Consider the following 16,845-nt stretch of genomic DNA (forward strand, 5'->3'; position numbering starts at 1 on the left):
AAATTCCCTTAGAACAAAAATATCGAAAACAGCGGATCTACAAGCTCTCAGCGCATCGCGATCTGACATGGATTTCTACGCGTATGACAAATTATTTAAACACAAAATGTCGCGTTGAAATTCAGGAGAGTTTGAAAAGAGGCTGCTGTCATGGAAAAGGGGGCATTTGCATTATTTTCACCGTTGTGCATTTGTGGTCTGGAGAGGGCAGTTTTGTTTTGTTTTTTTTGTTTAGTTTTTACAGACAAGTGGCAGGGGCTCCAGCCCCCTTTGATGTCTATGCGTGCACGTGGCTGCTTCTCAAACATTTTAACTTCAAGGGCCCCCATAAATCTGAGAGTGAATGTGTACACTATGCAGCCAGTGTTGATTTCTTCAACTAAAACTAAACGAAAAATGTTCGACTAAAACTAAGACTAAATATATTGACAATTTTGTCAACAAACATGTTAGGAAGGGACTATAGTGGACAAGAGATCCAGTACAAGTCATTTCACGTTTGGTTGCGTAGAAAAATAGCATTTCTTTCCTTCGGTACAGGTGTTTTCTCGTCTGCAGTCCTTTGGTCTGGCTAATATGTCCCAGAGTGGCCCTGTATGCAGGCACGAAGGATTGTGTTCTCTGTTGAACCTAAACAGGCTGTTGAATCATAAATGAGTAACATGAGAAAGGAATCGCATGCAACCCCATTTGGGAGGCATACTATGGTCCGACGGAGCATTGGTTCGAAGGAGCATTGGTCCGAGGTGCGTTGGGGGTCGGGAGAGGGTTGGGGTTAGGTTTAGGTGTGCTGCCTCTGGGGAGATTAGGGTTAGGGTGAGGGTTTGAGGTAGGTTGTCGTTCAGACCAATGCTCCTTCGGACCAAACACATGAACCCACCCATTTGACCACCACCTAACATCAGCTTATTAATGGAACCCGGACCCCAAACCTCAAATCACTCGGATGAATAAACACTATTATTACTTGCGCAAGCAGAGCACGCAAGTACTAGTTTCGCCCAGGACGATATTCGATGCGTATGCACCGTCCCAGCAAATGACAATGACTACTTGTGCCTGATACGGCAGTGGTGCCAGATTACATACATGTATACATATAGGAGCATTACCTTTAATCCTCCCGACACTAAAACATATCATTACGTCACCATCGAAAACTAATTACACTCTGGCATTGGGTTCTTTAATCCACATCTTTATTACGTCATCATTGAGAGCTAGTTATACCAGTTATACCCTGACGTCATATGCTGGTACGGTGCATACGCATCAACAGTGGTGCAAAGTAACCACAGAGTATCGGCGCTAATCAACTTACAAATTACATACCGATATATACATAGAGGCATTTCCTTTAATCCACCCGACACTGATCGACATATACGTCACCATCGAAGGCATTGGGTCCTTTAATCCACATCTTTATTACATCATCATTGAGAGCTATAGTTATACCAGTTATACCCTGACGTCATATTTTTTCAGTATCACCCATATTGCTTCCAAAATCATCGGACTTCCTACACCCACACTTTCTGATATGAACAATAAGGCTATCACACGACTAGCACTCTCGATATCAAATGACACTGACCATCCTCTGTATCGCTTCTTTAACTTCATGCCATCTGGACAAAGATACAGAACCTTTCCATGGAAAAAGGTCCGTTTTAGTAGGAGTTTTGTCCCCTCAGCCATCGCGGCATTAAACAAACTGCCCCGCCGATAGGATGGTTCTGTACACAGTGGGGACCTCATGTTTTGTTTTTGTTTTTTGTATTGTCTTGGTGTTATGTGCTCTGTGTTGTTTTTGATGTGGGTGTTGAACAGATTGTGAAGACAAATATCCTTTGGGACAATAAAGATTATTATTATTATATGCTGGGACGGTCCATACGCATCAAAAGTGGCACAAAGTAAACACAGTATACCGCTTCAACTTACAAATTACATATACACAGAGGCATTTAGTATTAATATCACTATAGTCCAAGATTAAGTAAATTTAAAGCAATTGACAATTTAAAATAAATAATTAAATAATCATACTGTATAGCCTACGTGATAACATATATATATATTTTTTTTTATATACCTTTTATTTCATCGGATATCGATGATTTATTTTTCTTTGAGAAACTAAAAAGGGATCCAGAATAATTCTAAATCGATAAAACTGTATTTCTTTTATAGATAGAAACTTCATAATACTACTTTTTTACATGCATAAAGTAGGTAGGTAGCAAATACTTTTTACTTATCCCCATTACGCCGGCTGGTGCATAGGGCAGCAACAAAGTTCCTCCACTTGCATCTGTCTTTGGCCATCTTCTCTATGGTCCCCCAGCTCTGATGTTGTAGCTGGAGCTCCTTCTCAATCGTCCTACGCCATGTCGTTTTGGGCCTGCCTTTCTTTCGCTTTCCTTTTGGGGTCCAGTGTAATGCGACTCTTGGGATTGCATTGATGTCCATTCTGAGCACATGGCCAATCCAGGTCCACCTGCGTTTGTTGATTATGCTGTGCATGTTGTCTTGTTGGGTGATGTTGAGGAGGTTATTGTTTGAGATGGTCTTGGGCCAGAATATGTGCAGGATCTTTCGCAGGCATGATGTGTGGAAGGTGGATAGTTTATGGATGTCATTTTCTGTTGTTTTCCAGCATTCTGCGCCGTACAGTAGTGTTGAGAGTACGCAGCTTTGGTAGATCCGGAGTTTTGTTTTTGTGCTGTATTGCTTTGATTTCCAGATTTGCTTAAGTCTTATGAAGGTTGTGTATGCTTTGTTGATCCGGTTTTGAATGTCTTTACTAGCTCCCCCATCGTGGTGAATGATGCTTCCAAGGTATGTGAAGTTATTTGTATTCTCCAATACCTGCTCCTCTATTGTTATATGTGTTGGTAGCAAATAGCTAAACCTAATAATTAAACATTTCAAATGTTGAGCTTGAAGCTGAGATTTGATAGTTTGTAGCGGTCGACAGTACGTGCACGCTCTGCTTGCGCACTAGTAGGCCATTTATGGCCTACTAGTGTGCAACAAGCAAGTAGGCACTCGACAGAGTGCCGTTCTAGTTAATATACTGGGGCATCATAATTCACAACAGTCTATACAGTTGTTTGTGTGTGTTCATTCTCTGCATCTTTCTAGACTATCCTAGGTGTGTTTTTCTTTTCTTTTCTTTTTTTACATTTTGTAATATTTTCAAAAAACTTGAAAATCCTACTATAAATGCGCCACGTCTCTGCCTGCGTGTGTGTGTGTACGGTTGTAATGCACGTAAACGAGTAAACACACTTGTTCCACACCCGCCATGGGAGTGCAGTGCCCGGTATCGAGTCAGTCGGACACATGGTTCTCCAGAACCACCCCAAAAGGCTCTGCTCAGGCTCTGCCAGTGGGCCTAATCAGCCTAAATCCCCTCACCTGTGCAATTCCCAGCCTCTGCCTCAGCCAATTGATTGCCATGGCAACCCCACACCTGCAAATTGATCACTTAACCACTTCACTTTTCACAGTCAGTTTACACTCTTCAGGCACAGGCAGACAGACAGATACAGAGATCTCCATATATGGGCACAGACAGATAAAAAACGGGTGCTATGAAGTTCACAACGGCTATTATTATTTCCCAAGTTGCGTCGTTCTCAAGTAGGCCGGTGGCCAACGGCACGGACAGGTCTATAGTATTTTCAAATTAGGTCCTCAGTCAGATAAATAATGCTATTGATTGATTGATTGATTGATTGATTATTGAAGTATTTATTAACAGTTTGCAGAATTACAGTACATTTCAAGCACAACTCAATGCAAAAACTGTTGAGTGGATGACCCAATAAAAACTTGTTTACAAGAGGGTCCACCTTGTTCAATTCATCAAAACATTTAGAGACGTACAGAAATACACTTCTATGTAGCCAAAGAACAGATCAGGAATTCATCATTCATAAAGGAGGTAAAAAGGGAAAAGAAACAATTTGGGGGTCCTTAATGTCATGACAGCGTTTGAAAAGCACGTTTCTACTGTACCAGAGAAAGATGTCTTATGGACTAGTATACTGAGTGAGCAGTAGGAGTATATAACAATTAGGGTTCACTAGCCAATCAGCGGTCTAGACTGCCGAGAGAACCCTCCGTCATCCGAGTCACGTGCACAGCGTCGGCCGTCCCACTCACTTCCAACCTTCTCTTTCATTTCCATTCCTTAAAAGAAAACCCTAATTATTAGCTCCAGGAATATAGAATACATTTTATTTCATGATCGATCCGGTTCCATAATAGATAAGTAGGGGATCTCCTTATTTGCGGCATTATATATTTTTATAATCGTCTGGATTTGTCAGAATTTTGTCAAGAAAGATGGGCTGCGCCGGTTTCACCTGCTCCAAACACTGCCTGTGTGCGCTCAACATCCTCTATGTTGTGAGTAGCCATATATTCATATCCTAATAATAAATACCATATGGTGCTTTATAGCACATGGGTGGATGGTTTATTAATGTGTCTGTTATAGGATTTAGCCTACGGTATTGTTTTTGTAAACGACACAATGCAGCCAGGTCAGCCTTTGATCAATTATTCAGAATTATTCCGTGTCAGAAATGGGTTGCGATGATCGCATGTCCTCCTCCTGCGAATGCATAAAATGTAGGTTATACAAATACAAATAAATTCCCATTTAATTTCCTTTCCCCCCGACCCGTGTATGGTTAAATACATGTTCTTGAAATCATGAAATGCTATTATTCCCTCAAAATGTGCGTTATTTCCTTCCTCTGGAAGGCAGAACACCGTCCTGTTTGTGTCAGCTTTCTTTGCATATGATTTATGATCTCATATGATTTAATAGTGGTTTGGTTTCTTCTTATAAAGACAATCAAAGTCAGAGTGTGTAGCTTAATTATTGGACTGTGTTGTACTTTTGTCTGCCGCCTATCACCTTAAAATAACAAGGTTTTATGTAATAGGCAGCAGGATCATATGAAAGATAAGAAAATGCAGATTGACATTAGGGCGCCTGATGTCATTTGATGACCTACTTCAGTGGTTCTCAACATGGGGTCCGCGGGCACAAACACATTAGATTGGGGTCCCAACTCCCAGATATTAATTGCCTATAAAGAATTGTATCAAATGGGGATCCATCCACGGATGGCCTATAAGCATATCAAACATGGGGGTCCTTGAAATGAAAAAGGTTGAGAGTCACTAATCTAGAACAGTGCATGGTTCCCAAAGTGGGACCCCCCATGAGACCCCATGGGGTGTAGGCTACAAATGGAACCAAATAGACCCTAACAGGTCCATTTGGTTCCATTTGTACACTCTCAGAGTTAAATGAACATTGATTTTACAATATAAATCAGGCTTCCCATAGATAGAAATGTCATTAAATGGGGGTCTGTAGACTAATGCATGTCAAACTGGGGGTCCTTGAAATTAAACGGGCTGAGAATCAATAGCCGTAAAAATCTTCTCTTATGGGGGTCCCTGCAGGCATATATTTTTCAAATGGGGGTCCGGCGGTCCGCGGGTTCATCAGTGTCAATTTGGGGGTCCTTGACGTGAAACAGTTTGGGAACCACTGCTCTAGATGATATGCATGTTCAGATATACTGCCCCATTCTTTAAAGGATCACTATCCACTTCCTTCGTTTAGCCTACTGAGGTCCCCCAGGGCTCTGTAGTGGGCGCCCTCCTTTCCCCCCTCTATACACTAAATATCTTTGCCGAAAGTAGTCGATCTGACAAGTTCAACAATGCAATAAAGGCAGTGGTTTTCAAAATGATGGGGTTAAAGGCAAAATAAAAAATAATAATTTTAACTCAATCAAACAAACTGTCTGCTAAAACAGCTAACTATAGTCTCCACCACCTCTCCCCCTCTCATGAAAGTAATAAGACAAGGCCTAAGTCACAATACCATCTCTGATGAGGCAGTATTGCTTTGTTTTCAAAATATAAGGATTTCTAAATAAAAATAAATATACTGACAATTTCGTCAAAAAATAAAAACTAGACTAAAATGTTAGGAAGGGACTAGTGGACAAGAGATCCAGTATAAGTCATTTTACACTTGGTTGCATGCTGAAAATAGCCGATCTACAAGCTCACACGCGTTATGAGCTTGTAGATCGGCTATTTTCAGCAAGTGTAAAATCAGTGTAAAATCAGTCATTACGACGGCATCAACGACATTTTAGTCGACTAAATCACCTGTAGATTTAGTCGACTAAAATTGCATGACATTCAGTCGACTAAAACTAGACTAACACTAGACTAACACTAAAACATTCCAGGTGACTAAAATGCGACTAAAACTTTCATTCCAAAGATGACTAAAACTAAAATAGAAACTTGCTGCCAAAAACAACACTAGCTGGGCCGAAGGCACCTTATTGCAGTCCTCTGCAGGTGTAACATTCTATATAGCTTGAGTTCCATTGAGTCACAGTGTGTTTTATGACTGCTGGGCCTCCATATCTCAACGCAGTGACCAATGTCCACACACTGAGATATGGCTTTACTTTGAGATAACGATGAGGTGACGACAGAACACATGCTCCTTGTACCCATTTTGAGGGGCTGCTGTAGCCCCTCCTTATACAGGTTTAATGTTTATTAGCCCCTCCTATATACAGGTTTAATGTTTATTAGCCCCTCCTATATACAGGTTTAATGTTTATTAGCCCCTCCTATATACAGGTTTAATGTTTATTAGCCCCTCCTATATACAGGTTTAATGTTTATTAGCCCCTCCTATATACAGGTTTAATGTTTATTAGCCCCTATAGAGCGGCACAGTCCCTCCCCCTTTCAGCCGGCCCAGGAAATGAAAACGCAATGCATTTCCCCATAGGCAGTTTTAATTTAATTTATTTAAAGACCTTTTAAGTGTCGTACGAAGCCAACTCTTGTCGTGACAAATCATGACAACACACACAATATTTCGGGCCAAACAAAGAATTAGAAAGTAGAAAAAAACGGCAGGTTACAACACTTTCTTTGTTGTTTTTCTTCTTTGTAATTATTTGTTTGGTCCAAAATATTGTGTGTGTTGTCATGATTTGTCACGACAAGAGTTGGCTTCGTACGACGCTTAAAAGGTCTTTAAATAAATTAAATAAAAACTGCCTATGGGAAATGCATTGCGTTTTCATTTCCTGTTCTGAAAGGGGGAGGGACTGCGCCGCTCTATACAGGTTCAATGTTTATTAGCCCCTCCTATATACAGGTTTAATGTTTATTAGCCCCTTCTATATACAGGTTTAATGTTTATTAGCCCCTCCTATATACAGGTTTAATGTTTATTAGCCCCTCCTATATACAGGTTTAATGTTTATTAGGCCCTTCTATATAAAGGTTTAATGTTTATTAGCCCCTCCTATATACAGGTTTAATGTTTATTAGGCCCTTCTATATACAGGTTTAATGTTTATTAGCCCCTCCTATATACAGGTTTAATGTTTATTAGGCCCTTCTATATACAGGTTTAATGTTTATTAGCCCCTCCTATATACAGGTTTAATGTTTATTAACCCTTCTATATACAGGTTTAATGTTTATTAACCCTTCTATATACAGGTTTAATGTTTGTGTTAAGTTGTCAACACATCAAAGTAGAAAAAGAAACGTGTGAAAGGACCCATCATATGAAAAAACTCACTTAAAGCTACAAATAAATTGGATAGGCTACACCATTAAAAACAATTCTAAATGTAATGTAATATAATATATAGCATGTATAACAGAGGACATAGGCAATCGTAATAGTAACAAAGGTCAATATGAGCCCAAATTAACCTGAAAGCTATTTTGCTTATTGGATTTATTTATTTAAAAAATAGGACTACAATCGTTTTGTATTTGTCAGGAAAAATAAGTATAGTTTCACTTTCAAACCAAGTTTTTCATTTAAACAAAATATTCCAAACTGTTTTGGCCATCATCATGTTACACAGATGACAGAGCACACCTGTGCTCAGATTATCTGTTAGAATCAGTGTCCTTACCCGAACCCCCCCTCCTCCTCCCCTCTCTCTCTCTCTCTCTCTCTCTCTTTCTCTCCCCTTCTAAATCTATCTATTTTTGAGCCCCTCCTATACACAGGTTTAATGTTGGTCTTTAGTTCAATGTTTGTTTTAAAAAACGCCATTGACAATGAAGGGAAAATCCCTAACACAAACATAAAATCCCATTAAACAATAAAGATAATCTAATGTTTGTTTTGACACTGTTTATACTTACATCATCATTACATCACCTAATCATAGCAACATGAGTTAGACTTTAATATATTAGTTAGATTAATAGAGGTTACACGTAAAACATACCTGTATGTATTAAGTTTGAGTCGTTGTATTGTCAGGGGAAAATAATGATACCATAATGTGCCCTTATTGGCTATTGATGATATCTTGGGTGAATAAAAGGTACTGTGATTGTGGTGCAATGCGATCGAGTCGGTTGGGTATGTATGTCAGGGTAAAAATAGTGGTCTCTTATTGGCTGTTGATGGTGACGTGACTAAGGTAAATCTACGTTTGGTGTGTATATATACTGGAACTTCATAAATTAATATATATTGACAGAGGCTTCTAAAGAGTAATATAAAGGTTGTGGATTGGATGACCATTGAATAAATAAGTAACATTTATAGCTGCTCAAAGCTATACCGAATTCCCTCCTCGATGTTGTAAGATGCAGTGGCGCGCACAGATAGACACTAGGGGGTGTCTGGACAAATGTGCCCTTTTGAAAAAAAAAGGAAAGAAAATGTTGTTGTTTTCTTTTTTACCATGGTGACATTGATCAATTCTTGATAAAAAAGCTTCTAATATATTATTTAGGCCCCAAAATCTATAATTCTCACACTATTAAGGCAACCGGCCGGTTCCACGCCCTGCACAAGGCGCCCTTTTTTTCACTTGATCACCTGCCCCTCTAAATGTCTGTGCACGCCACTGATAAGATGATAAAAGCGCCCCTCACTTCACACGGGTGTGATTTGTATTTATCTTAATCTCTCTGTCTCTCCCTCTCTCTCCAGATGGTGAGCCTGTTGATGATTGGCATCGCTGCGTGGGGGAAGTGGCTGGGCCTGGTGTCTAGTTTCCAGGTGGTGGGGGGGGTGGTGGCGGTGGGGGTGTTCCTGTTCTTCGTGGCACTGGCGGGGCTCATTGGAGCCATGAAACATCACCAGGTGCTGCTGTTCTTTGTATCCTTTCAAACCCCGTTCCGGACGGTCGGGAACCTCTTTTGGTGTTTTAAAAAGCACATTAGCTATTGAAAAATAGCAAATCTACAAGCTCGTAGTGCAGCACTCATATCTTTGCTTCTGGGGGACGGTCCCTGGAACAACATATTTTCAGATGGGGGGTCGGCGGCCAATTACAGCTAGTTCTGGGGCTCCTCGACATGAAATAGATATAGGATACACTGATAACCATCAGAGAACCACTGACATAGAAACATAGGGTTTTTCAGTGTGTGTGTGTGTGTGTGTGTGTGTGTGTGTGTGTGTGTGCACACATTAAAATCTTTGAATATATATTCTTTCAGAGCCAACGTTTTTAACTCAAATCCTTGCTTCTGGGATGTCCCTGGAACAACATATTTTCAGATGGGGGTCGGCGGCCAATTACAGATAATCCGGTCGTTTTCCGCATGTCGACTGGTTGTAAAAGCTTATATGGACCCCGTCTATAACACCCTTATAAAACGTTAAATAAAACCTTAAATTTATACTATGCAGGACAACCCCGTGAGCCCTGTGAGATTTCTTTTTACTCATTGGCGTCATTTGGACCGTCTCTCAGGCTGTGAGCGTCACACTGTACCTCCTGACATTTCACCGTTGCCATGGATACAGGACGCCTGTCAGAGAACCATTGTATTGAGTCTGAATGCCTGCTGGAGCTATGAGCCACAGCTTCCACGGTATATAAACTAGTAAATAAGCATCTGGTCGTTTTATTCCTTTGTTTTCTGAGGTGGAAACTCCATGTGCTTTATCCATTCATGCGTGCATGTTTCTGGAATAAGATATGCAAGACCAACCATGCAGGCCAGCATCATATTTCACTTTGTGTTGTAGTCAGCTGTCTGCATCCGTTTCCAACGGTATAAGTCCAATATGCTTGTAAGTCAAGTCGTACTCTTTTTGAGTGAGTCCATCCATCCACTCATCCATCTTCAACCGCTTATCCGTAGTCGGGTCGCGGGGGCAACAGCTTCACTCCACCAGAGTGTTCCAGCCTTCTCTCTCCAGAGTAGCCTCGATACCCAGGCTTTCATTTCGTCTGCGCGAAAAATGAAAGCCTGGATTTACACATGGGCTGCAATGGCCTAAAAGTGGGAGTCAACCCTTCCACGTAGGCGTTGCTCCAAATGATGTGACTCTGAGCGGTGTGCACCCCTCAAAATAACACTGTGAGGAAATCATTACCAGTGGAACTTCAAACGAGGCTATGCGAGGAAAATGAGGAGAATGTCTGAAGAACCCACCACACCGTCTAAGAAAAAAACAAAACAACGTGTGCCGATAACTATGAAAAGCGTTAGAAGGGTATACTCCAGCAACCAGTGGTTTCTGCTTCTGGTCGACACAATAACAGTGCTGCACTGGGGGCGGGGGTGATAATGAGTCTAATAATGTTTGAATTGCTGTTGTTAATTCCTTGACCATGAAACTCAGTACATGATCATTCTGTTCATGATATTCTTTGTACAGTTCTCCCTCTCCCTCGCCTGTTTGGCAATCAACAAAGACCAGCAGGTACGATTATCATTATTATTATTATTATTATTATTATTATTTAATAATCATTATATTCCACTGCACAACGCACATCACGCTGAAAAACCAAGCTCACCACGTGACGCATTGATCTGCTATTTTATGCATGGAGCACCAAAGTATTCAGGCTTAGTGAACCATTCCAAGAAACAATAAAAACCAATCCAAGAAAAGCATCCAGTTGTGGACTGATTGATGGAAAGAGTAGCTGGAGCGCTCTTTTAAACACAGATGGAAAACAAAGGCTTTATTTGATAAGGGACAGGAAGTGACATTTTGACTTCCTTGCAGGAAGAGGTAGGCCTACTGATGATCTATTATCTTCTTTCCTAACTTCTCTTTCCACAAATTAGTCCAAACCCTAAGCGTTTGTTCTTGGATACATTTGGTCTTTTTAGCATTTTGCCATTGTTCTTTAGCAGTGTTTCACATTTTCTGGGGAAAAATAATACGTTTTAATTGTTCACAACACATTGCATTGCCATAAGTTATGTAAGCTTGGCTATTTTCACTGTTACATAATACATTAATACATAGTGCTTAATTCATAATTTATTTTTGTAATGTTGGTCCCAGCAAGACACCAGATTTCTCTTTTGGGTCCCCGAGCTAAAAGGTTTGGGAAACAATGCTTGAGCTGCAGTTGAGCACCATATCCCACTTTAGCTACGCAAAGGAACCCTTTTTACTATGAGATGACGGACCGACTGCATTAATAATACATCAGCCTGTAATGAATTGGACCAGTTGGTTGCTGTCAAAATTGAATTGCTTTGATTATGTTGGTCGATTAGCTCTACCGCTAATGACTGCCATAATAATGGAATATTGAAGATCAGTTTTCTGTTCCACATGAGATAATTTGTCTGGTGGGTTTTGTGGGTGTCTGTAATCAAGGGGCGGCCGTAGATGAATGGATTAGAGAGGCCATCTGGGAGAGAGCACCTTTAGAAGCTGTGTAACTCTCGTCTCTCGTGTACAAAGATTCTGTCGCTGTCAGGCGGAAACCTTGCATTGCATGTCCAAAAATTGTCACTTTTCAGGAGTAATAGAAAATTGTTCCATTGGATCCAATTTATGGCCCCTACTAGATATTCAGAAATGGTCCAGTGTCCCCCCAGTGCATCCCCAGTACCTCCCTGCGAAAAGTCCTGCTTGGGGCGCCAGATTGCTCAGCAACGATTTTCTATTTCTGTTTTGTTTTGTTACTGTACATCTTGTTGTTTTACAGGAGGAGCTACTGGAGGTTGGCTGGAACAACTCCAAGTCCACGCAGGGCGATGTGGAGAAGAGCCTCAACTGCTGTGGTTTCAAACAAGTGGACCTCAACGTGACCTGTGAGGCTGTACGTTAGCCATGGCATACTGTATAGGCCAGGGGTGGGACCTGTGAGGCTGTACGTTCGCATACTGTATGCAGGGGTGGGACCTGTGAGGCTGTACGTTATGGGTATAGCCATCACATACTGTGGGCCAGGGGGTGGGACCTGTGAGGCTGTACGTTATAGCAATCGCATACTGTAGTGTGGGCTCTCAGGTCATGAATGCTGCATAGTCTGTCTCAGGGACGTGCAGAGAGTTATAGAGAGGCAGGGGACTGAAATCCCGTAAGAGGGCACTTTTGGACAAAAATAACAGATCTACAAGCTCACAGAGCTTGAGAGCTTGTAGATCAGCTATTTTTGGGGCGCAACCCAGCAGTCTTTAGCTAGCAGAGATGCGGTGTTACTTACTTACTTACTTACTTACTTACTTACTTACGCCTACTGCCCCTTCTAGGGCATAGGCCGTCAACAAGCGATCTCCAGGCATCTCTGTCTTGAGCTGTTCTCTCCAGTTGGTTGAGATGCGGTGTATGACATGGATTTCTAAACAAATTTGTTCAACGCAAAATACTGCGTTCAAGTTCAGAAGACTTCGGGGGGGGAAAGTAATTCTCCTGAATGCTGCCTTTCGGTATAATGGCATGGAAAGCTGTGGCAGTTTGCATTTCTTTCACCATAATTATTATAGTAAAATGCTGCATTCGTGGTCTGGAGAGGGCAGTTGTTTTTACAGACGGGTAAAAGGGCAGGGGCCGTCTATGTGTGCACGTCCGTCTAGTGACTGACAGTGTAGGCGGAAGCATTTGAAAATGATGTAGGACAACATTCTGGCCTGAGAGCAATTGAACGACAACACGTATCACAACTTTATTTTTGACTTTTGTGTGCATGAAAATAATAATAATCATAATAATGATCAAATGAAACAAAATGTGCAGGTGAGATTCAACATAAACCTTATAATTAAATGGGGTCTAAATCAAATCGGATGAAAAGACAGAGAGATGTAACTACATAAAAATTACTATGATATAAACTTAAATTTCACTTTTTTACACTGTAACAGACCTATTATGGACATTACTGGACAAGTGGACAGTACGTTTTAACAGCGGGCGACAGCCAAAATTTCCGGAAGTGCATTATTTGTCAATGAGACCCAGCAACTACTGACGATAGAGGCGATAGCAGGCGAACAGGCGATGGTCGAAAAATGGGCGGAGGAACATCGGCCGAAAAGATAAAAGTACACTGTCAGAGTTACAGACGTATTATGGACATTCAGAGCTATCTCATTATGTGTTTCCGCTGGTGATATTATTGTCCGCTCATTTTCTTTGTGACAAAAATCAAATTTTGACAAAAATGTCCACAGCTTCTATGCAGTGTTGTTTTCGTCGACTAAAACTAAGACAAACTTTTTTTCGTTGACTACCTTTTTCCACTGACGAAAACTAAACGGAAACTAAATGAAAACTAAAGCTATGATGACTAAAACCAAGACTAAATATACTGACAATTTCGTCAACAAATGAAAACTATACTAAAATGTTAGGAAGGGACTAGTGGACAAGAGTTCCAGTCATTTTACAATTTGTTGCATGCTGAAAGTAGCCGATCTACAAGCTCACAACGTGCCGCGTTGTGAGCTTGTAGATCTAAAACATTCCATTGTAGATCTAAAACATTCCAGGTGACTAAAATGTGTGAATAAAACTAAATACAAATTTCATACCCTGAAGAAGGCAACCTGCTTGCCGTCGCCGAAACGTTGGTTTATTAAAGTTTCTAGCATCGTGACTACGAGCTGTGCGTCCTCTTTTCTTTAGTCAAAGTATTATCTCCTGTGGTCAGCACCTCGCCATGGTGTGCGCTCCTACCTTTCCATTTGACTGAAGCTAAATGAAAACTATTCAAGAGACTTAAACTAAAATAGAAATTTGCTGCCAAAAACAACAGTGCTTCTCTGACTGTGTCCCGCTGCAGGCCTGCTTCCCCAACAACTCCTGTTCACCGTGTGCTGATCAGATCCAACGCAGCGCTGGGGAGGTGCTCCGCGTGGTGGGAGGGATTGGACTGTTCTTCAGCTTCACAGAGGTGAGACCTTAGAATAGAACTGCTCACCGTCTGTGAGGAGTGTTTGCAGTGTAAACAGTGGTGTGAATTGAAAGTATACTGCATTCTCCAAAATGTCTTGTTGTGTGTGTGTGTGTGTGTGTGTGTGTGTGTGTGTGTGTGTGTGTGTGTGTGTGTGTGTGTGTGTGTGCGTGTGCGTGTGCGCGCGTCCGGATCAAAGCATTAGTTCCAAGCATTAGTTTTGCACAAAAAACACTCCTTGGCCTAAAAACGGCCATAGCCAAGTGGCTATGGGCGAATTTAGGAGTGTTTTTGTGCAAAACTAATGCTTGGAATGGATTCAGAATCATGAAAACCACCAAGTTTGACACGTCACATTAAAGTATATGATGACATTTGGAAGATTTTGCCTTAAATTGGTTGTCTATGGTGTGTGACCGATTCCGTAGCGGGTCTCATGGTCGCAGCCTACGTATTTCCTGTAGGCGGACTCGACGTAGCTGCGGGGTTTAAACCCTCACCAGGCGCACCTCTTCCTACAGTGAACGGCAGAGTGACTCAAACTTTACTCCTTTACCTGCTTTTTTACTAACACTAACATTACAAAGATGCCCAGAACATCGAGATGAACCTGTGTAGTTTATGGCTGATCCAACAGTAGTGGCAAAGACCAGAGCCATTGAGTAATGGTTGAGAGTTGAGACGAAGCAGTGAAAGATACATAACGCCAGTCTTACGTACCAATACCAAATCTTTCTGTTTTATTAACACAAGGCTGCTGTACTTTATACCTCATACTTTAAATGCTTAGTATGAGGTATAAAATACAGCAGCCTTGTGTTCATAAAACAGAAAGATTGGGTATTGGGTAAGACTGACATTATGTATCTTTCAGGACCTTTCACTGCTTTGTCTCAACCATTACTCAATGGCTCTGGTCTCAGCCACCGCGGTGGATATTTTGACATTGCTTATTTATTTATTTTTTATGTTGCCACTACTGTTGGAGCAGCCATAAACTACACAGGTTCATCTCGATGTTCTGGACATCTTTGTAATGTTAGTGTTAGTAAAAAAGCAGGTAAAAGTGTAAAGTTTGAGGCAAACTAACATCAGTCACTCTGCCGTTCACTGTAGTGGAAGAGATGCGCCTGGTGATGGTTTAAACCCCGCAGCTACGTCGAGTCCGCCTACAGGAAATACGTAGGCTGCGACCATGAAACCGCTACGGAATCGGTCTATACAAAAATGGCCATAACTTTGTTGATGTTTCCGGTAGAGCACGTTCAAGTTCAGGAGACTTCAGAAAAAAAGCAATTCTCCTGAATGCTGCATGGCATGGCATGGAAAGGAGAGGAGGGGCATTTGCATGTCTTTCACCATGTAATAAATGCTGCATTCGTGGTCCGGAGAGGGCAGTTGTTTTACAGGCGGGTAAAAGGGGCAGGGGCTGAAGCCCCCTTTGACGTCTATGTGTGCACGTCCCTGTTCACCTTGCTGCCATGTGTATGTCTGTTGTATGGTTTCAGATGTTGGGAGTGTGGTTCACATACCGCTACAGGAACCAGAAGGACCCCCGGGCCAACCCCAGCGCATTTTTATGAGCGGCTCGTTATGGGCGAACCCTTTGCACCTGGCATGCACCGTGACCTCACCCTATAGCGGACTTCGTACAGTACGTACGTACGGGCCTCAACTGTAAATACAAGAGTGACTTGTGTGTTTTCACAAAACTCGTGTGCGGTGTTACATAATGTGAGATATGCTTGTTTTTTTTTTCCAAGAGTGTGGTATGTTTAAAGGTGTAGTGAAATGAACACTTTTAGACCATATCCATGGTCATCATATATGGGCAGCCGCATACCTAACAATGGATGCCAAAAGAAATGGGCAAATTCTCATTTTTGCGTGTTTTTATATCAAAAGTCCATAAAATATTTTTTTAATTACTTCCTGAAAACGAAAACGTGCTGCGTGATGACGTGTCGAGGCCCACATCAATACAAGCCAATGAAAATGAAGCTCACCAGTTTGATTCCCATTGCTTCATTGTCCTCCTCCAACAGCTGGTTTTGATTAAAGAACTACTCCGTTTTTAATCTCATTCAAGATGACATCCAGACAGTGTATTACTCGTTTTAAACGTAATCATCACGCTAAATTATGTATATAGCTTGTGTATAGGTTAGAAATAATCCCCTGGCTTTGCCCTGCACGTCTCTCTGTCACTTCGTTTACAAACGTGAGAGGAAGTCACGGACTTGGAGGCCACATAGCCTGGAGGGATGTGACACTCTGATTGGTTCAGAAACTTCAGAGCGAGCCAGTGTTTCAAGCTGTAACTTAAAAAATAAAATGCCCACCATTTCCGTTTCACTACACTTTTAAGAGAAAAATATAAAACTGCTGTGTCTGTGGAGAGCAGCGTTGCATGAGCCTGTTGATGTGGACGGGGCATGTGTGACTTGACCACACGGTAAACTTTTTTTATTTTGTTGTGATAATCTTCCCTACTATGGAGTGTGCTGACCATATAAGGAGTTCCTCCCTGTCCCCAGTTAACCCCTGGGGATAAAAAAAACGTAGGTTTCGTTTTTGGCTAGGTGGCCCAGCCTTCATCCAATCAGGATAGAGAGGGGCCTTCCAC

General features: G+C 41.5%; 1 protein-coding gene across 1 annotated transcript; it reads left to right on the plus strand.

Moving 5' to 3' along the window:
• The first annotated feature begins 4,177 nt into the window (after positions 1-4,177).
• Positions 4,178-16,020, plus strand: LOC308332010 (tetraspanin-13-like). Its single transcript, XM_080787596.1, has 6 exons — positions 4,178-4,422; positions 9,050-9,217; positions 10,697-10,777; positions 12,030-12,143; positions 14,109-14,219; positions 15,728-16,020. Exons 1-6 carry the CDS (start codon positions 4,360-4,362, stop codon positions 15,800-15,802), a joined length of 612 nt encoding a protein of 203 aa, XP_080643722.1. The 5' UTR covers positions 4,178-4,359; the 3' UTR covers positions 15,803-16,020.
• Positions 16,021-16,845: the final 825 nt, after the last annotated feature.

The sequence above is a fragment of the Protomyctophum bolini genome (genome assembly GCF_963924005.1).
Source record: "Protomyctophum bolini genome assembly, chromosome: 17".
Lineage (NCBI taxonomy): Eukaryota > Metazoa > Chordata > Actinopteri > Myctophiformes > Myctophidae > Protomyctophum > Protomyctophum bolini.

Coding starts and splice junctions, on each gene's coding strand:
- LOC308332010 (XM_080787596.1), top strand. CDS start 4,360: ATGGGCTGCGCCGGTTTCACCTGCTCCAAACACTGCCTGTGTGCGCTC. Junction 4,423..9,049: donor CGCTCAACATCCTCTATGTT/GTGAGTAGCCAT, acceptor CTCTCTCTCCAG/ATGGTGAGCCTGTTGATGAT. Junction 14,220..15,727: donor TGTTCTTCAGCTTCACAGAG/GTGAGACCTTAG, acceptor GTATGGTTTCAG/ATGTTGGGAGTGTGGTTCAC.